Here is a 21,656-nt window from a genome sequence, read left to right as displayed (position 1 = left end):
GTTTGATGGGAAGTAGAAAGAGTTCAGGCGTTTATTGGGGGGGGGGGGGGGGGGGCGCTCTCCATCGGCTGCAGAAAGCTCTTCAGAGCTGAAGAAAACAAGCCGTCCTGCACACGGCACTGACCCGACAGGCTTCATAACACTGAAAATATACACAGTAAAGGCTGAAACTGCTGATCAGCAGCCACCACAGAACTAGCTAGCTAGCTAGAGGTGTGGTCCTTTGTAGGCCTCAGTGTTTACACAACAACTGGGAACTTCGTGTTTATCAGCTGCTCTGGTTGCCTAGCAACATGCAGTCGATATTAGCAACACAAAGTCGTTAATGTCGTGAGAGTTCAGCGTATTCTCTTTGTAAAAACATTCCAACTGTGACCAGCATGCAATGACTCCTGGGAAATGTAGGAGGATGAAATGAGTATTTGTCGGCCATATTTGATTCTAGGCACCTGAAAATGTGACGGACCTGCTGGGTATTAGCGCTTTGTATCGTTTGAAGACATTAGCTGTGATGAACATTATGTTCATTTTGTGTTCATATCAGGATTTGCTGATTTGGTTGTGTTGTGAGCACATTTTCTGCTTTTATCTCAGCAACATTGTCTGATTTCTTTTGGCTAACACTAGTTGCTCATCTTCCAGTTGCTCCAGTGTCTTTGTTGTGGTAAATTCGAGAAAAACACTGTACAGACTGATTAAAATAGTTAGTAATCACAAAATGTTTTCACTTTAAAATCAGTAAATTATATAAAAATGAACTAGAAATGAATAAAAATAAAAACAGTCAAACCCCAGGCCTCAGTAACACACTGAAAACAGATCACAACACATTACCATTTTGTTGGGGGCCAGGATCAGGATGACATAGCGGACCTCGCAGCAGTTCTCCCCCCAGTTCTGCGGCCTCTCCAGGCGGGAGATGCACACGTGACGCCTCTGGAGATGCTTGACGTTGCAGCTGGAGCAGAGAGAGAGAGGAAGAGGAGGGTTTTTATAAATGTCAGCGCCTCACCTTCATTTCCATAGATTAACCTCTCACAGTCAGACAGTATTTAAATCACATCATTTTCCCTTCACTACAATCAACAACTTATTTCTTCGTTGTCAAACGGTTGATGATGTTAGAGGCTGGTTGGTTCAGATGATGGACCTTTGATGTTTCGGTGATCCGTTCCTCCACCCTGACCTCCTCCCTCCTCCTTCGTGCATCGCTTTGCTCTCATCATTATTACACTCTGGCAGCTTGAGAGCTTTGTGACTGGAATGGAAATGTGTTTTTTTTTTTGGCAGTTGTTGAAGTGACTGATGATGGACTGTCTCTCCTTATGTTACACTAGGACTATTCACAAAGCCATGGAACAATCGACACAACTGAATGTTTTATAGAGTGGATGTTTTATAATTTTTATGCATCGTTTATTGTTTATTTAATTTCTGAGCATTTGATAGGAAAATATGTTTTTATTTTCTGTCCAAAATCATTAATAAAACAAAGATTTACCAATTAAAATGACATAAAACCACAGACTGTGTATAAAGATGGACGATGTGGCTCAGCCTCCACCCAAGGGAAGGAAAAAATATCTGTTGAACGTGAGTCCAAGACGGCATAGCTTGGCTACGCCATTGGCTGACAGATGAGTGTCAGTCACACATGAGTGTGACTGACACTCATCCCTGGGAAAAGGTGATTTCAGGACCTCTTTTAGGCCCCGTTCACACTGGAGAAAGTCATTCCAGCTAGAGTAGGATTGAGCCCAGACAGCCTTTAAGCTGGATGCGTTCAGACCTATTTTCAAATCTGGCTAGCACACCTCTCGAGGGTGGATCTAGCAGGATTGAAATCAAACTGGATTCAGCCGGATTGGAGGTGTTCACACTCGGAAAAAAACACATCTGGATTGATCTGGATGCGGCCAAATCCTGCTTAAGCCACATTTTTTCAAATCCATCTGGCTAGAGCGGGATTTTAGCCGAATCTGGATATATCTGGATTGATTTCATTCCACCTCTCGGAGGTGGATCTTGCCGGATTGGTTTACATCTGGCTCAGGTCTGAACGCAAATGCAGCTAACGAATCCGGCTAGCGGAGTGATACTTCCGGTTCACTGGGACAGTGTCCGGTTCGCGCACAAAAGCCGCATGTAAACAACCGTCGAACTACGACAGCTTTGCCCCGAGTTTATTTTCCACAGGGATACAAAGGAATAAACTGCTTTTTAGACAGAAAAAAAAAATGAAAGAACGAGCGACATGGGACAAAAAATGCACGACACATGCGCACATGGTCCTACCGTCCTCTGTATATTACGAGGCGCCACCTAGTGATTTGGAGGACAACAAACAAGCCGGGTTAAGCTGGATTGAGCATGTGTGTGATAGCCAGATTTGAAAATAGGTCTGAATGTATCCAGCTTAAAGGCTATCTGGATTCAATCCTACTCTAGCTGGATCGACTTTCTCCAGTGTAAACGGGGCCTTATTAGTTTTTAATGAGCTATACTGCAGTCAGCCACCGGGGGCAGACGCTTAAGATACATGTTTTGTACACACACACACACACACACACAGCATAACCTACAGGATGCAGAGCCAGGACTGCTGGTACTGGACCCCGGTGGCGGTGGCGGTCACTCCCTGGATCGTCTCTGACAGGAGGTGAACTGCAGGGCAAAGGTCAAACAGGAGTTAGTGGACAGCCGACTTCAGGCCTGGTTTCACCCTCACTTACTCTCATTTCCTGCTGTATGACATTAAATAAAATGTATAGCACATTGATAAGAGCATTTAAAAATAAAAAATCTGGCAGTTTAGAGGCTTATCCGTGGTGCCAAGCCTCCTCTCAATGTGATGTCTACATCAGAGGTGTCTAATGAGCTCGCCTTCTGCTTTAGACGGCGATGCCAGGCTGCACTGTGTGCAAACACCGCACAGCAAACTGCTAATAAGGATGTCCATCCAACCTCAGACAACACCACAGATTAAAAAAAATCTCACACACACACACACATTTCATTATGCTGTCATGTTTGCAGAGCACAAATCATTAAACACGGGCAACTAGGGGCGCCGCCGAAGCCGGCTCGCTGCTTCCTAATAAGAGGAATCTCCCCTTCCTCGACGTCTCACGCTGAGTGTGATGAATAATAGTGTTTTGGGGGATATTCTTTGGCAGCCCCGACTCTCCCAAGCCCCTCAAGAAGATTCAGTGTGCTCTGCCTTGCAACATCCTCTTCAACTCATCAGCACTCAGAAAATTACAGGGTGGAAATGTTTTGTATCGTAAGCAGCGGGGACGATCATTTCCATATCATTCTGATTTTCTCTGCCACTGCTCTCTCTCTCTCTCTCTCTCTCTTTGTCTTTCTCTCCATCACTCTTCTTTTCTCTCCCTCTGCCATGCCGTCTCATCAATAAAGTATCCTCCATTCATGCCAGAAAATGATGGGCGTCACCATGACAACAGTATCACAGTGCTCAAGGAGTGAGAGAGGGGAGAATGAGGGAGGGTAGACAAGAGAGACACAGAGAGAGAGAGAGAGGGAGAGAGGAAGAGAGGATGAAAAGAAGTCTGCAGAGAAAAGGAGGGAAAAGAAGCTGGCACGTGGTGTGGAGGAGAGCGAGGGAAATAAAAGACAGGAAAAGGAGAAGAAGAAGGAGAAGAAGGAGGAGGAGGAGAGAGGGAGAGAGAGGGAGAGAATGAAACTCAGAGAGAGGAGAAAAATGCAAGCAAGAGAAAGAGGGGCAAAGAGGGGGGAGAGAGAGAGAGAGAGAACGTGACAAACAAAAAGGAGACAAGATGAAAAGAGGAGCCGGAGACATGAGGAGGAAAAGGGGCACAGAGAAGTGGGGGAGATGGACTGGGATTCAATTCAATTAATATCAGTAAGCCTGACAGCCATGTAATAATCAAAAACCATCCAATTTCTCATTGACGTCAGGGATGAGAAGAGGGGAGAGAGAGAGAGAGAGAGAGAGAGAGATGGAAAGACAGACAGATGCAAAGTGAACAAAAGACAGATCATAAAGACGGAGTGAGGACAGGAGAGGTGGACGTGTGTGACGGCTAACGCTGCTAGCCTCTCTGCACCGCGGTGACGATGGAAAGAGAGAGTGTGGTCATTTTTAAGGGAAAGTGGAAAAGCTTCTTTTTTCATTATTTTAGGCAACAATTCTCAGATCATATGAAGCTGAAGTGTTCCTCATGACAGAGGAGGAGATTCAGTGTATGACGGAGCACTGAAGCTGCATTTACATGAGCTGATTGGCACCTGCTGCTTCTTTTAAGTGATGCACAGCTGCTCAGCTTCCAGCTGACGTCCAATCATATTTTTGGACACTTCTAAAAAAATGAAGCCTCTAAAAATAAAAATGAATGCATCCAAACAAGTGAGTCTGTGTCTCACTTTGGGCAGCAGCATCCTTTAAAGGATGCAGTTTTTTTAGGGATTTCCTGCTTCTGTTGCCTAGCAACCTGCAGGTGATACTAACTCTGGAAAGTTTGTCTTTGTGAGTTTCTTTGTCTACCGATCGATCTGAATCATGGATATTTTGGATCAGGATGGATCCACCTGTTGCATCCTTTGCTTCCACGTTTGAAGGTCACCCCCTCAGCCGAAGCTGTTTGCCTTTGAAGGAGGACAAGGGGTTAAGAGCTGGAGGTTTAAGATGTTTAAGATCCCGCAATTGAATTAACCATGTGCTATCATGGTGCATGACATGATTGAAGTGGGCGGCCATGTTAGCAGACAGCTTACAGCCATGAGAGGGCACCAGGCTTCACACCAGCCTCTAGTGGCCACTAGAGGAACTGCGGAAACTTCTGCTAGGTGTTGCAGAAAAGTGTTAGCCTTTAGCTAGTTGCTGTGGAATATGCTAAATAAAGAGGAGTTAATCCAACTATTGTCCTCAACTGGAAGAACATAGGAGGGTCACGTGCTAATCTAATTATTGGAATATGCTGTGTGTTACATAGGCAAAGGTGAACACGCCTGTCCTGGATGAGAGGAGGAGGAGGATAATTATTTTTATTATCAAGTGAGTGAACCTAATTAAGACATGTACATCCATACTTATGTCAGTCATGTGGAGATTTCTGCACAGTTTCGTCATCTTTTGCTATGCAAACACTGCTGTTTCCACACCCAGAAAAAAAGATGCTCACATGTAGCATATCAAATGTGACAAACTTCAATGAGATGTGATGGAAAAATATGAGGAAGGCAAGACTGGATTGGTCTGTTTGATCTTTCTGGAGGATTCTTTAACAGCTTCATGCACATGGTTTGGTAGGGTGGGGGGGGGGGGGGGGGGTAGGGGCAGGGCTGCAGCGTGTGCAAATCACACGAGGATAAAGCTGTCTGTCATCAATTAAGGGAAAGATGGATCAATAAAAAATATAAAAACACTAAACTATAGTCAAAAAATATGAACACATCCCAGAGTTCATTATGCTCAGAGGTGACCTCCATAAAGCCTCCTAATCCAATGCTGCCTAAAAGATTAACTGTGGTCTCAACCATGGGTAGAAACACCAACAAACACACACACACACACACACACAAAGGGACATGATTGGTTTCCTTCAAAGAGGATGGAGGTTGTGGAGGGCGCTTTGAAGGAGGTGATTGAACGCTCCGTACAGCGGTGACAGAGGAAACACTTACTGTATATTAGGTATCCATCACAGCCAATCACCATGCACAACACACACGCTATGATGTCACATGGTCACAATGGGAGGGCCGCCGTAGGACCGGGTCAATGGTGAAGCCTTATTATCTAAAGAGGCCGTGCACTAAACATACAGTGTGTACGGTTAGATGACACAAATCATCCATTTTTATTAAAGGGGCTCCAATTTTAAAAGAAATGATCAATGAATTATTTAAATTTTATCCGTTCAATCTGAATGAAAAGGATTCATTAATTTTTGGCTGATAACATTATTGGACGATGAGTCTGCAGGACGGACACAGCGCTGATGAAGAGGCATCGATATCCGTGACACGGGCGGGCGGGTGTGCTGCTGTCTGTAATCATTTGATGACTCAATGGATCGACCCGGTCCTGAGCGCGGAGAGTGGAGCACAGACGGAATACTGATGGTGATTGGAACAAGAAGCACAGCCACTGATTGCAGCCTCACGGCGGCTGATGCTGACATTTTCATTCAATTAGCGCGGCTTACCGTCATCAAAGAAAACGAAACTCTGAGACTTGTCTGCATTGAAACAAAAGAACACACAAGAGTGGAGAAAAGGAGAGTCAGTTCAGCCTTCCTGATCAGTTTCCATGTAGTAACACACACACACACAGACACACACATATATATATATATATATCGACACATTTTCTGGCCTCGCACATAAATATCTTTGCTGAGCAGAAGCTTCATTTCCGGCCCTCCTTTACCTCATGCATATTAAATATCATTTTCCAGAGAAAATCCCTCAATGTCTCGTCTTTGTTGGCCACGGAGAGACTCTATCTTGATTACTGTCTACAGGCTATTACCAAAAATTGATTTTATTTCTGATAAAATAGTAGGTGCAGAAAAAAAAGAAATGTGACATGTATGGCCGCCATGTTTCATCTGCTAAAGAGCCTGAATTAATGGCTCCTGTTTAGTATTCTGATCATTCCTGCACAAGTGTCACAGCAAAAAGTCACGCAGCCCGGCCAGGAGAGGAGGTCCTCTTATTATTATTGTTAATAAATTATTATTATTATTTCTGCTGTCGCCTTGTTTCTTAAACACACAGCAGCTTTTAGGTTATTACGTCCAGGTTCTCCTCACAAAGCTCCATTGGTTGTAGCTGTGAATCATTTATTGTGTGGAGACACTGGGGTGTGTGCTGCCTCCCAAAAAAGACCCTGCCTACATCCATCTATCCATTCATTAAGTCATTCATCCATCCATCCATCCGTCTATTCATCCATCCATCCATCCATCGATCTATCCATCCATCCATCCATCTATCCATCATCCATCCATCTATCCATCCATCTATCCATCTATCCATCCATCCATCTATTCATCCATCCATCCATCTATCCATCATCCATCCATCTATCCAGCCATCTATCCATCCATCTATTCATCCATCCATTCATTCAATCACCCATCCATCCATCCATCATCCATCCATCCATCCATCCATCCATCCATCCATCCATCCATCATCCATCCATCCAGCCATCTATTCATCCATCCATTCATTCAATCATCCATCCATCCATCCATCCATCTATCATCCATCCGTCTATTCATCCATCCATTCATTCAATCACCAATCCATCCATCCATCCATCCATCCATCCATCCATCCATCCATCTATCATCCATCCATCCATCATCCATCCATCCATCCAGCCATCTATTCATCCATCCATTCATTCAATCACCAATCCATCCATCCATCCATCCATCCATCCATCCATCCATCTATTCATCCATCCATTCATTCAATCACCAATCCATCCATCCATCCATCCATCCATCCATCCGTCTATTCATCCATCCATTCATTCAATCACCAATCCATCCATCCATCCATCCATCCGTCTATTCATCCATCCATCCATTCATCTATCCATTTTTAAACCTCTCTGTCTATTAGCGACAGGAGGAGCAGCAACTTCCTCTCCAGGAGATAATCCCTCCAACAGATCGTGGGTCGACCTCGTGGTCACCGCCCAGATGGCCATCCATTCATCCATCTGTTGTCTTCCATTTATCCGGTTTTGGGTCATATAAACACAGAATCCCAGGCCTCCCTTTCCCCAGCCACCTCCTCCAGCTCCTCTGGGAGGATACCAAGAGGAATACCAAGGCCAGCCCAGTGATATAATCCCTGCAGCGAGTTGGAAATGCCTGGAACACCCACGCAGAAACCTCCAGGGCTGAGCCATACAATACCCAGTTTACAGCAGAAATAGACATGTGTACAGTCACAGTCACGTGTTTTAATTACATTAAAACATGTGAGTGCTTTAATGCTCCACCTCTGCATGTTTTTGGAGTTTAGGTGGACAACATGGTGACGGTTGGAGCCTACAGGTGCCGCCCTCAGTTTTGAACACCTCGCAGAAAGGGCTGACCCCTGAACCTCAACAACATGGAGGAGCAGAGACTATGAGCTCCTCACCCACCCTGTCTCTAAGGGAGGAGACTCACTTCAGCTGCTTGCATCCATAATTCCAATGACTACAACTGGCTCCTCACAACGTGAAGCAGCAGCGACTCGACATCGCCTCCTGGATTTATCAAATGTTGGTGTCATGGCCAAGGTGTGTAAATCCACACTGGAGCTGTTAACCTGAGAACTCCCCCCTAATTCACCTCTACATGGAGAAGTCATGAATCAGTTTGTATGCAACCTAAGGGTCACAAAACTCAGAGTATAACTTAACACTTCTTTTAATAAAGAGGTCTCGCTCTCACTTTTCATATTTAAATCTATCTAAAAAACAACAACAACAACAACAACAACAAAAACTGGAGGATTATGCAGATGGGGGCGAAGTGGAGAGCCAGCGAGATCGATCAAAGGTGACAGCAATTTAGGGGAGAAATTATGGTACAGTCATCACAAACAGAGGCACACAATCAGCCGTGCACACTGCAGCTCCTCAACATCACAGAGGAAGAAAGTGCAGAACAATTATACAATACATCATTACTCCAAACACTGACGATTAGTCATCCTGTGGCAGCAGCTCATCACTGCTGTACGCCCGGCCGCCATCGTCAGCGGTTCGAGGATCATGTGTGACTCTCAGTTATTAGGAGCCGCTTAGAGTCTGTACAAGAGGAAGTTTTATTATTATTATTATTATTATTATTATGCATGTGTTGCATCATCAGCAATGGTTTTCCCCCTGCACAATGTGCCGCACTGTTCTCCATCGCTGAATCCCAAGACAAAGAAAAAAAAAAGTTGGCCTCCAAAAAATCGACTCCTCTGTACAAGTTGGAGCAGGACTAATTATCTCTGTGGGCTTTCATCTTTCTTCATTTCTCTGTGATTCTCTGTTCCTGTTATAATCTGGCCCTGTTCTCTTTATCTCACAGCTGTACAGCGTTACACTCCTCCAAATGAGGAGCCGGTCCGCTCGGCAGCTGTAAAACCCCTCTGTGGAGGAGAGTGCCGCGCAGATACCGGCAGAAATTAATACCTGAAGAGATGTGTCCTGTTGATAACGTATACTATACGTGGATGTATCCCCCCCCCCCCCCCACACACACAAAGGAGGGAGAGCCTTTGTTCCTCCCTCCTCCTCCTCCCACTCAACACGAGACTGAAGGATTCGGGGGAAGTCAAAGTCTCACCGAGAGACTGCAAAAACAAGACGAGCGCTGCATTCTTACTCAATAATTGATACATCAGATTAATAGGTAACTGAAAAAGACTACACGGCTTTGTGATGAATATTTGAAACATCCAAACTGACTTCTTTTTTTTTTTTTTTTTGCACATCCCGTGTGTAAATATAATTTGGCACCAGAACAGCTTCTGCTCCTGTTTGTTTGCTGCATAGTTGTGGGATTGTTACGTCATCCTCAATAATAATAATAAATGATGATCCCCCAACATTTTTCTCCATTATTATCTCCTCTCTTTCTGCTGCAGCTAATGCATTTCCCCAGAGTGATAACAGAAGCTAATTTAAACTTGCACAGTTTAAGAAAAAAATCCGGATTACGTCTTGTTTATCTCTTGATGAGGATGCACACCTCTTAATTTGTGGCACATGTGAAAGTGCAGGAATGTGTGTTTATACTGCGGCTGCAGAAAAAACAACAACAACAATAACATTAAAAATAATAACAATAATAAATCCCCTTCCTTATCCTCTCTGTGGATGGGAAACAGTCAAGTAGCTGCAGCCGCCGCGGCTCGAGAGTCTCAGGGAGCCATTTGAAAAGCTAAGTGAGTGATCGATGACAGAAGTCAATTATCACCTTGCGGATCTGTCAGAGGCGACTGTGCGGGGTGGGTGAGCATCACACACCGCCCACCTCTGAGTAACCATCAACCAACAACTGCAGCCCAGCCGGACAGCAAAAAAAAACAAAAAAAACACCAGACACTGAGACTATGACAGGCGGCCCCACACTCCCCGCCATTACCTCCACATGAAGAAAATCTCTCTGCTAATGTTTATTCCTGCGTCTGCAACGTGAACAAAAACATTTCTCCGACCTTTTGTGACAGTTTCATTTGCCAAACTGTTACTTTTCGGTGAATGTGTTCAGCCTGCGGCACAAAGCGAGGTTTCAACAATGGGTCCATGCTGTTATGTAAGAGGGCGGATTTCTCTTGCTCTAATGGGCTGAGGAGATTCGCCTTAACCAAGAGGCTTTTCTGCTCAGCCAAAAGAACCTGCGCTGAAGGGACTGAACTAATGTGACAGGGATCTGTAAGCCGACAAATGGGCACCAACCCCGGAGAAACTGTGGTACTTACACACTTGTAGGGACGGCTGATCGTTCTTTTTAGGCCAAAAACACAGAATTATGTATGTACATCACAGCAGCATCTATCTTAAAGTCTGAAATGAGCAGAATTTGTGCATTTTTTTAGAATTATTTCACACTCACCATTGACCTCCTGAGCTCCGGCATCTGTGAAAAGCATGCTCATCACCTCCTCGAAGTTGATGCTGGGCTCCGACACGTGGCTGTCCTGACCCACGTGGTGCAGCATCCTCTTGAGGACATCGTCCAGGGAGGCGGCCGTCTCATCCAGCAGGATGCTGGCCCTCGCCAGGAAGCCGTCCAGGTCGCGGTGAGCCCGGACCTCCTCCTCAAAGTTCATCAGCTTCACATACTGTGGAAGACATGGCACAGATTTGAAAGCAGCTTCTTCCTCAGGGTTCTGTCCAAACCACCACACTGAAAGACCTTTTGTACTGTATATGACCTTGACAGCACTAGCCTGACTGCCCGCCTGCTTCAGCTCCTTCTCATCCTCTCATCTCTTTGCCCATATTTGGAGTTAAGGTGGACTGTTGGAGTTTCCCACAGAGACTCAAAACGTCTCTTCAGAAACCTACAGGTGACGTCACAGATGCTTCCTAAATAATTATACACTGTCTGTGTGTGCCAAGGCAGCCATCAGCATCCCTCAGGTCTACCCCCTATGTGTGAATAAGTTAAAGCTTTAGCACTAGATTAGCATATACGTTTAGGCCAGGTTGGTGCACAGCTTAAGTAGTCATGACACCGAACCACTGGTAGCTTATAACCCCCTCTACAACTGAAAAATGAGAAAGGGAAAAGACCTGTTTTCTGATTTTAAATTTGAAAATAAAACATAAACCATTATCTGGTTTTGATAGAGCACAACAGACACTGACAGAACCTGCAAAATTCTTCCCATCTCGTCTAAATACATGTAACTGTCTCTGAGAGTACGCCTTCAAAAAACAAAACTGGCAGAGATTTTCATCTTTGTAAAGCTAATCGTTGTAAAGTTAAGTGATTTCTCATTGTCATGAGTCAGGAACTCGACAGCGTTCTTAAAACCTCATCTGAACCCTGAGCGTGCACTTCAAAGTTTACCAGCGGTGTCTGAGAACCACCTAAAGACAGACGGAGGGATGGACGGAGAGAAGAGCACAGCTCGATTAAGAGCCCGGTTGCTCACCAGTCCCCAGTTTCATTGATCGTGTGATTGACAGAAGCTCTGAGGATGAATGGAGGTCCTGCTGTTCTTTTTATAATAAAAACAAGCAGAGAGTCAGCGTCTGGCGTTATTTCTGCGAGGTGTTCTATAAATACAGATTTGATTTTGTTTTTGTTTATATGAACCTGTCAGGGGTCGTGTCTGGGTATGTTATGCAACTTGGGTCGAGTCATGCAAAGGTTAAGAAGAGAACTCATTTGTTTTTTTATTCTATTTTTAGTGGTCCAAATATTGATGATGAAGAAGACGTTCAGGAGGAAAGTGAAACGTCGCACACATAACCTCATCAAAATGAAAATCTATTTATAGCCAGCTGCACATAAACAGATCCATAACAAAAACGGTGAAGGATGTGAAACTGATAAAAAACAGAAGGAGAGAGAGAGAGAGAGCAAACAAACACGAGTGTGATACAGAACAGGGAGATTAGAGAGGAGAAGCAGGCGAGCCGTTGGCAGGAGCTGAGGCACAGCAAACAGGGAGGACTAAGTCCTGACAGCCGTGGTCACCGGTTTACACTAATGCCCTCTGGGTGCTGCTTTAAACTCCTTCAACTACGAGGTGCAGGAACATCTATTTGGTGCAGGAGACGGCTCGCTGCACAGTGTTATCCCTAATGTTCCAAATATGAGCCTGCAAAATGCTGGAATCAAAGTTTTTGTTTTGTTTTCTGCTCCCACTGGGGGAGCGAGTGGAATACATCCTGGAACAAAAGCAGCTGCATCCATTCCATAACATTCACTGTGCGGATTGCAGGTCGAGCATAAAGGACACTGGAGCACAGCATTATGTTTGTGAATCTAATCTGGATTTGGTCTGACCACAGAAACATTCCCAGAATGCAGGTGTTTCTCTGTGAAGTGATGCTTCCTCACTAGCTCAGTCTCTTTCATCTGCTCTTCCTCAGACAGACCTGAATTTCAAATAATGGATAGCACACGATGCACAGATCCACAGGCAATGGACTCATTACGTTTGATTGAAGACACAGTTAGCTCAGTTGTTTAAATGATCATTGAGTGAATAATATGCTAATAAAGAACAACGTGGACTGTATGAAGGACCTGAATGTTTTAGAGAAACCATCACTTCAGAGGTCTCAATCCTCCACCTCAACCTCACCTGATATCCAAAAGTATAAACTCTAAATAAAGATGGACGACTTGACAGCTGCAAGTCATCTGGATTGCCCCCATGTTTTGGTTGGAAGATTACTTTCTCCAGCCTCTTCGTCATTCGATGACATCACAAATCTACCCTTTTCCTCATTGTCCCTCTTGCAGGCACCCAAAACCTCCCCCGGGTCTGTCCAGGCTCAGTCGTACCATTCAGAGTCTTGAGTCTGTGCCTTTTCCTCAAATCATTGTTCATAACACGTGTCTCATCTCCATTTTGTGACGTGAAATCTTTTCTAGACCTGGTTTGTTGTTGTTTTAACTGTGCCAACACATAATATGAATTAATGAAAGATGAATGTAAACATCTTTACAATCTGCTGCTATTGTGCTTGAGACTGCACGCACATGTGGATGAAGACCTCTGGCTCCAACGACAGAGTGTGTTCATTCCATAAACAAAGTCAATTAGGATGCCAAAAGTCTGACGCACATAGATAAACACGTAGCACCTGAGGCTAGCCATCAAAATCTACAGGATCATCAAACAGGCAATGCCATCACAGATGTTTTATTTAGAGCCACACACTCTGCAGCCCGAGAGCAACTCCTCCCATCCCGAAGCTGCATCAGCGGTCAACAGTGATGGTGCTTTCCAATCCGTGCCACCATGGTCCAGTGTTATTCATCAGATTAAGGATTATTTTCAATAATAAATTAGTCAAGGAAAACGTGTACACAAATACCAATTTGTATTCCTTTCAGTGCTTCACTGTTATTTCAGAGTCATTTCTCTGAACGCAGTTTTGAGCAATGTGTGAACTCTGTGTTGTTATTATTCCCTCAAGCAGCTGCTCATTCAGTTTACTGAGTCTGATGCTCATGCTGATCAGTACAGAGACTCCACAGAGGTTCCACCGGGAGCTCGCTCCTTCATAAGTATGCATTAGGTTCAAATGGCATCAAGGCAAAGTTTCATTTCCAACTTTTCTTTTAGGATCCTTCCACAGGTCTGATAGACAGACGTATAAATGGCTGCAGTATCAGGGAGGAGCTTTAACTCTTTATAGGTAATGAAGGCATGAATGTTGTATAATTATTTGTTCTTACCCTTCTTGATGTGTTCAGTAACACGCAGCCAGAGTCGTCAGCATCTGAGGAGACACAAAGCACAGGTACGATCAGACATAAGCAGATATATAGATATGCTGATTTACACATGTGGTGCTGCTGGCCTCATCAAGCCCAGATCACTGCTGAGGACGAAGCAGTGAGGATGAGGAGGATGAGAACCTCTGAATGAAAGGTCACCCTGAGCAAAAGAGCAGCCAAAACAAGCTCTCTCCACAGGGTGGATCCTCCATGGTGAGAGGAACTTGTTGAGGTCGTTCAAGGATCTGGTCAGAATGCCCCTTGGACGTTTCCTTCTTGAGGTGTTCGAGCATGTCCAACCAACCAGGCGGGGGCCCAGATTATATCTCTCAACTGGCCTGGGAGCGTCTTGGTAAACCTTCATTCATTCACAGAGTCATTGTTGCATCTTTAGAGCAGATAACGAGGATTTTGATGATATCTTTGTGTGTTTGTCGGCACCAAGGTGTTATGGGTTTGGGTTTTTGGGTAGTTATGTCTATTGTGTATTTGTGTGTATGCTGGTGTTCTCTGGTTCTACCTTCAGTGGGAGGTACTCTCCTTCCGGTGTGACTGACGATTGGTAAACCTGGGTCTGATCTATATCAGCCGCCTTTATATTCCTGTGTGGAGCTTCAGACCGACACTGGATTGGTAACTTTGTGTTTTTGTATCTGCTTTCTAGGAACCATCTTCGTGTGCAGTCGCTTCGCCACGACACCACCAGCCTGCTTCAGTGCTTCATCTTTATTCTGTACCTTTCTACATTCAATTTCACCCTGAACCCGGCCTGTTGTCTGAATTTGGATCCTACCTCTACAAATCATAACAAGAAGACCTCAAAGACGACGATCTTCCAAGCCACCAGATGCCTGATCACTCTTTGTCTGACTTTACCAATGAAAACCAGGAAAATGGAGGCCAGCAAACACGTCCACCAAACCATTCCTTAACACAACCATCATACCCTTTTACATAGTTATTAATAGAATGACATCAATTTGAGTCCATTTATGCCTTTATTAGAGTCTGCAGTAAAAGAATGACAGGAAATGAGAGAGAACCACATGACTCAAGGTCAATGCCTCACACACCCCCACAGGCCACCAGGGCATCCCATAACTTTTCAACAATGCGCCATCATTTACTTTACTGCTGAATAGAATATTACGTTAAGTTAACTGATCATGCAAATCTGCTCATTATAACGTGCTGTATTTGCATTTAAAAGCATTCCTAACACACACAACATTCATTAACGAAGAGCAGAAAAAATAAACCGCTGTGAAGTTTTTTCTAAAAAAGTGATGAAAATGTCAAGAGGTGCGTGTCTAAATGGTCTCATTGAACAGGGATTGGAAATTTTCTGCTGATAAGGCTTTAATACAGACGTCTGTGGAGCTGAGGCGAGCGCTCAGATAAAGTACAAAGGTTTGGATTTTCCCAGAGAGGAGGAAAAGAGCTTTTATGTTAGAAAACAATACGAGGGGACGAACGGAGGGAGTGAGGGTTTCAACACACTTCAGTCCCTTAACCGGCAGACTGTACCCAGCTGACTCTCATAAAGCAGTCTGCCACCAGCGTTACATAACGCAGTTATCGCCGTTTACTGTGGGGAGGACGTTATTAGGTTACCACGGGCTTTCCTCCTCTGCTCCACATGATGCACTGTGTCGGCTCCGTCTGGAAATCAATCAGAGCTTAACTCCACCCTCCAGCAACAGAAAAAAGCAAGAACCCCCCCACCACCACCCTCCCCCTTTAAACAAGCCAATCAGCCTGAGGAGAGTGCCAGGATATCATAATATCAATAATCCAGCTACTAGTGAGCAGGTCTGCAGAGGAGAGTGCAGGGCTTTGATCGCCACACCAAACACCTTGCCATCATAAAACCCTGCAGGGCGGGGATGGGGGGGGACCTCTGGCTCTCTGTGATGAGGTTGTGGCGGACGTGTCGTGTGCAGTGGATTTGGTTCATCAAAGCCTCACAATCAAAAAGCGCACGGCCGGGCTGATCCGTCCCCAGAGGGGAGACGGCGGAGCCGCGGCTCTAATTGCTGTCAGGCTCGGCCTGTAAGGAGATATTCATATATTCATATAAGATTACCTCGTCCCCAGTGATCACCTCCTTCTAATGGCCCCTGTGTGTGTCTCAGTATACGCCGTGGCTTAAAGTAATCCAGGCGAATTTCAGGGTTTAGGGATTAGGGGAGAGGAAGTGTTAAAATGTGCCACAGGCTTGTTTTCCTTCTTGATTCCTTATTTGATCACTGTAGCTGTTAATGATATTCAGGCAGAGTTATGTAAGAGGAGTGTTGTATTAATTGAAGCGTTACGGGTCGCAAGGCGGCGACGGAGGTGACGGGACGCGTTTTATCGAAGCCGGGCAGCAAGCCCTGCTTTTTAAATGTTTGAAATATAAATTAGTTTTAGAGAAAAGTTCAATTTTAATTGGCGTAAAAACATCAGACTTTCACAGGTTTGTGCTTCAGGAATACTAAGAATCCATTTAATATTCCTCTCTAATAGTCTTTTACCTCTGATGTGTGCAGGTTTTTTCATCTGGAAGAGCCATATAAATCTTTCCATTCAGATTATGAAGGGAATCCATCTCTAATTTCATGCGAAAACAAAAGTGTGTTGTTGGCAGTACATGATCCAAAGTCAACCTCACTCTTTTAGGTATGATGAGTTATCTCCAGATCATTTCACCACCCACACAAACACATAAGAGGTGCAGCAAGAGAAATACGCTCACACACTTAATGGATGTAGCTGCACCTCTTTGCCTGTACTTGGAGTTTAGGTGGACTGTGATGCTGCCAACAGGGCGACGATCAGAGCCTCCCACAGGGACTTAAAACAGCCTCATAGTCTTAGAGAAATATCTTCCAGGTGTTTGTATAATAAAAGAAAGATTTAAAAAACGGATCAAAATTAACATACAGACCAGAAAGTGTCTAGTTTAAAACTACAACCCCGTTCACACTGGGGAAATCAATCCGGCTAGAGCGGGTTTCAGGCCGAATCTGGATCCAGATTGATTTCAATCCACCTCTCGGAGGTGGATCTAGCCTGATCGGCTTACATCTGGCTCAGGTCTGAACACAAATGCGTGCAAAAGCCGTATGTAAACAACCGTCGAACTACGACAGCTTTGCCCGGAGTTTATTTTCCACAGGGCTACAAAGGAAACTGCCTGAACAGATTCTGTATATTACAAGGCGCCACCTAGTGGTTTGGAGGACAACAAAGAAGCCGGGTTAAACTAGATTGAGCGCGGACAGTTTAAAGGCTCTCATCTGGATTCAATCCCACTCTAGCTGGATTGACTTTCTCCAGTGTGAACATTATCTCCGCCTGTGTACAGTGCAGCTCCTGCACCTCTGTGAGAATCATAATGATCATTTAAACTAATGTTTTTATCATTCAATCCCTGCTACACGTTAAAAAACAACCTCTGCTGAGAAAGAAACCTTAACCCAAGTAAACAAATGTGCCACTATTTAACATACACCGTGAGTCAGCTCTTCCTCTCAGGCTGTTTGTTTGTCGCCTCCCTAAATATTTTGCATAAAATCAGTTCAATACTTTGTGTTGCAGAATTTCCTTCTCCTGTGCTGTAAATCACTGCAGCGTGTCGCTGCCACTGAGGTGTTGAATGTAAAAGAATCAGGCTGATTACCATGAAGACGTCTGTAAAGGAGAGACAAGGAATCACACCCTCACTTCTCTGTCGCATCCTTAAACAGTGGAATCTTATAAAAAATAAAAGGTAAAAAAAATAAAATAAAATCTCAGAAACCTGGCGGAGGGTTTCAAGGTCATCTCCAGACCTAAATCCTCCTGTTTCCTCTGTGAGAGGCGTCTGTCCTTCCCTTCAAGTTTTCCACTTCAGTATTCAGCCAAATTGATTGAAGTGAAATGGAACTGAGCCCTGTGCTGGCAGAAATATAATCATCATATCAATTCTATTTATGGAGAGCGTTTGACAGCTTTATGACAAAGTTCTCTGAAGAGACTAGAACGGATAAGATCATGTCAAAGCGATAAAATAACCGAAGGAGACAACAAACAGACCAGCGTACAACACGCGTGCTCAGCTCTTCAATTCCTCATCAGATGAATCGCTGCCATCAATCATCACTTTTTTTTGATCTGAGATACTTTCAGTAACTGTGCATGCTGACAAGAGAGGAAGCACAGCAGGCTGCAGCTACATGCTAACGTCAGCAAAAATGCTAATAGGCTATTTAGCAAATTAGCATGTTCAGACTAATATTTAGCACTCTGCTATTGGCATTAGTTTGGATGCATCAACCAAATTCAAGGAAAAAAAAAAAATCCTCTTTGTTAGCGATAACATTAGCTGCTGCAACCAAGGCTGTAGCTATTGAGGTCTCTGAGGTCGGCCATTTTTCTGATAAAAGTCACGAAGTGATTACTTGTCGCTGCAGCAATCCACTTTTTTTCCTGATCACCGACGCCGTGGTGTCTTCACAATCAGAGGAGTGAATGCTTCCGTCAACAAGTTCATTCAATATGGCCGACGAGGATTTTAAGTGAGCATCTAAACTAGGTGTTACGGTAAAAATCTCAGCTATCAGTTTGTACTATTCTAATTATTATATATCATTTAAATTATGTGCCACAGAAGTGATTGAACAACCTATTTCTAGAACCCTGTGCACAGCCATGGCCCCCTGTACAAAGATGAAGATGTAATGGCTACTGTAGTTCGATATGCAACAGGTGAACTATGATAAAAGGTCAAACACGCTGTCCCAGAAACCAGAGACCTGAAAGCATGACTCCATTTTCCCCATGAACAGAGCCTCTGTTTAATATAGGGTGAGAAATGAATTCATTATAGCAGACAGATGTTTCAGAAATCAGATTACGGTAGGAGCTGCTGTCTCTGGGTCTGATGTAATCACAGAGCTTTTTTTTTTTTTTTGCTTTTCCAAACCACTGCTTATTTATCCAGACAGGATGTGATTAAAAGTCGTACATTGGTTTGATATGGTGGACGTGTTTTCACAGTGGACCCGCTCGGGCAGAATAATAAAATAACATAATAATTTGTGACATGAATTAAAAGAAAGAGGGAAAAAACAACAGGCATGCAAACGACTAATGATACTGAGATCAAACGTATGTGACAACTAGACTTTGGCTGGCCGGGGAGAGCGGTGGCGGTGGGGGTGGGGTTAGAGGGAGAAATGAAAACAAAACAGACTAATCAGCATTCAGCTGTGCTGTCGATGAATAATGCACTGAAAACGTGTGAGCGGGCACGGCATGACAAACATTCTGCACCTGCAGGTGAGAATTTCTCCTGATGACAGCGGCGAGGACTCAACGTGTTACAGCTGCACAGAGACAGATCACAGGAGGCGTCCTCACCGCGGCCAGCGGTGCAGCTCTATCGACCGAGGCTGGCGGTGGACAACGAAACGACTGTAAACAATGTCGTTCCCTGCTACACACTTCGGGGACACACTGCCAATTATGGTTATGTTTAATGGTGGACGAGCAGAGGATGGAGCCAGAGTCAGAGAGGAAAGTCACCAGATGCTGAGGACGGCCTTGTACGAGGAATGAGATATATCTGTAGCATATAAATATATACATATATATATGTATGGACGCCATTACAGCTCCTCATAAGTGAGACTGAAACATTTAGATCGCCCCCTGGTGGCTGGTTGGTGGCTATCTATGGCAGGTATATTATGTGGAGTCCAGAGCCTGCATCATGACCACTGAGAGTAAAAACTATGGACAGAGCTTCCGTGACGTCACCTGTTTGTTTCTAAGGAGCCGTTTTGAGGTTCGGTGGGAGGCTCCGGGACGTGCTGACCGCCGCCATGTTGGCAGCGTCACGTCCGCCAAAACTCCAAATATGGACAAAGAGGGGGAGCATGAGCGGAGTTTAGTGGGGCGGGCGATCGGGGAAGTAGGAAACTCGCGCTGTGATACGGCAACCCTCTGTCCCTCAAGCGGCAACGCCCATAATTATGCGTAATTTTAAGTCCGAATACAATTGAAACGAGTGAGAAAAATTCACCCCCTGTACAATTGACACTAGAAGAGAACCTATCATCTGAGACCAGAATGGTTTTTTGTACCAGGCTGTAAACATGTTCATTTCTGCTGTGAAGTTGGCCATTTTAACATGGGAGTCTATGGGAAATGACTCGCTTCTGGAGCCAGCCCCCAGTGGCTGCGGCGTGAATTACAAGTTTTGACACTTCCGCATGGGCTTCAAGTTTGAGCCCCGGTTGCCGCTTGATCATGACACATGTGATCGTGGTGTGTTGGTACTGAGAGTTCCAGGGTGTCATTGAAGATGTCAGTGACATGATGAAGAGCAGAGGCGGGTGGAGTCAGGGGACGTGATGCTGCTGCTGGTCAGGAACTGGTTCAGTACTGGTGGATGCGGTCTTATGAGCAGCACACAGATGCTCAGTCTGGGTGAGACTGTGGGCTGTTGTGTGATAGTTTCCTTCTTTTTGTTGTTGTTGGTCGGTTGTCTTTCTTTCTTCCTCTAACTTGTTCCACTCTCTCCTCCTGTCAGACGCCTTAAGTGTTACTATGTATGGAGAATCAGCCCCAGTGACATGGTCACCTGTCACATTCAAAGAGAACAGGCATCTCTCTTTCTCTCTCTCTCTCTCCCTGTTGTGCACCTGTGACTGTTACCGTGGCAACGGTAACCTGTTGACCCATCAGGGTGGGGGATTTCTGGCGATGGGGTCAAAATCATCTGCACCTGCAGCTGAGGAGCTGTCTGTCAAGTCAACACCTGCCAACAGAGTCTGCATGGACTCAGACCGAGCAGAGCTCCAACAGAAGCTGAAGTTTGGTTGTTTTTGTTCACGCTCTCTGTGAAGAACGTGCCTCCTCCTATGATATAAAACATCTAAAGTGCACGTTAAGTCTGAACTGGTGATATTGAGAGTCCCGTTTCCTATTAAAAACCTTTGGAAAGATTTCATTGATCACCTGCCAGATTGATAACGGCACATTTTAGCCTCTCGTGCTTCTTCAGAGCTTCTGTGCCACAAACAGCTGCCTGTTTTCAAATTTGAGTGAAGCAATGATCCATAAAAAAATGAAACAGAACGCGGAGCTGAACATGAGCAGAGCAGCCGAGCAGGAGCTGCAGATTACGGTGAAAATCCACCAAAGGGAATTTGGAGTGCAGTTTATTTCTGATATTTTCTAACAAACAGGCCGTGAGCTGAAGTTCTTCTCCTCCTAACACAACATCTTTCTTCTTCTTCTTCTTCGATCGCCTCCTTATCCCCACCGCACAGCCTCACCCCCGCTGCCCTTTCAGTCCTGCCCTCCCCCCCTCTGTCTCTCCCTCTGTCGGTGTACTGACCTGGCCCAGGGCTGATCTGGTTGTCGTAGAGGTGGATGTCATCTCCGCAGGCGATTGGCGAGTCCTGTCCCTCCTCTCGGCCCTCGCTGCCCTCCTCCTGCTCCGCCTCCCGCTGCTCTGGGGACACAACAGCACAGGGTCACCTCCTGGACCTCACCGGCGTCACCGCTTACTGTTGTTGGCAAGATTCACCAATCTGATGCAGAAGCTGCTCGGTAAGAAGTTTCAACAGTGACGTGAAGTTCTGACAAGACATTGGTGCTTTAACAGCCTGTCTGAGCCAGTGAACCACTCTGACTCTGTAACAAACATCTGGTAGCTAAAAA

General features: G+C 44.9%; 1 protein-coding gene across 4 annotated transcripts in view; it reads right to left on the bottom strand.

The window, feature by feature from the left end:
- Positions 1 to 21,656, bottom strand: part of slc4a11 (solute carrier family 4 member 11) — an 82,061-nt gene that overhangs the window by 22,142 nt on the left and 38,263 nt on the right. For 2 of the 4 annotated variants that reach the window (XM_028396173.1, XM_028396174.1), the window contains exons 3-7: positions 21,331 to 21,447; positions 13,920 to 13,963; positions 10,608 to 10,836; positions 2,583 to 2,664; positions 835 to 958 (exon numbers count right to left, since the gene is read on the bottom strand). In XM_028396173.1, the coding sequence (XP_028251974.1) occupies positions 835 to 958; positions 2,583 to 2,664; positions 10,608 to 10,836; positions 13,920 to 13,963; positions 21,331 to 21,447 (596 nt within the window). The remainder of the gene's footprint in view (positions 1 to 834; positions 959 to 2,582; positions 2,665 to 10,607; positions 10,837 to 13,919; positions 13,964 to 21,330; positions 21,448 to 21,656) is intronic. The other 2 variants (XM_028396177.1, XM_028396176.1) reach the window with 1 other exon arrangement.

This window comes from Parambassis ranga, chromosome 22 (genome assembly GCF_900634625.1).
Source record: "Parambassis ranga chromosome 22, fParRan2.1, whole genome shotgun sequence".
Classification (NCBI taxonomy): Eukaryota; Metazoa; Chordata; class Actinopteri; family Ambassidae; genus Parambassis; species Parambassis ranga.
This window is presented reverse-complemented; position numbering and strand designations above follow the sequence as displayed.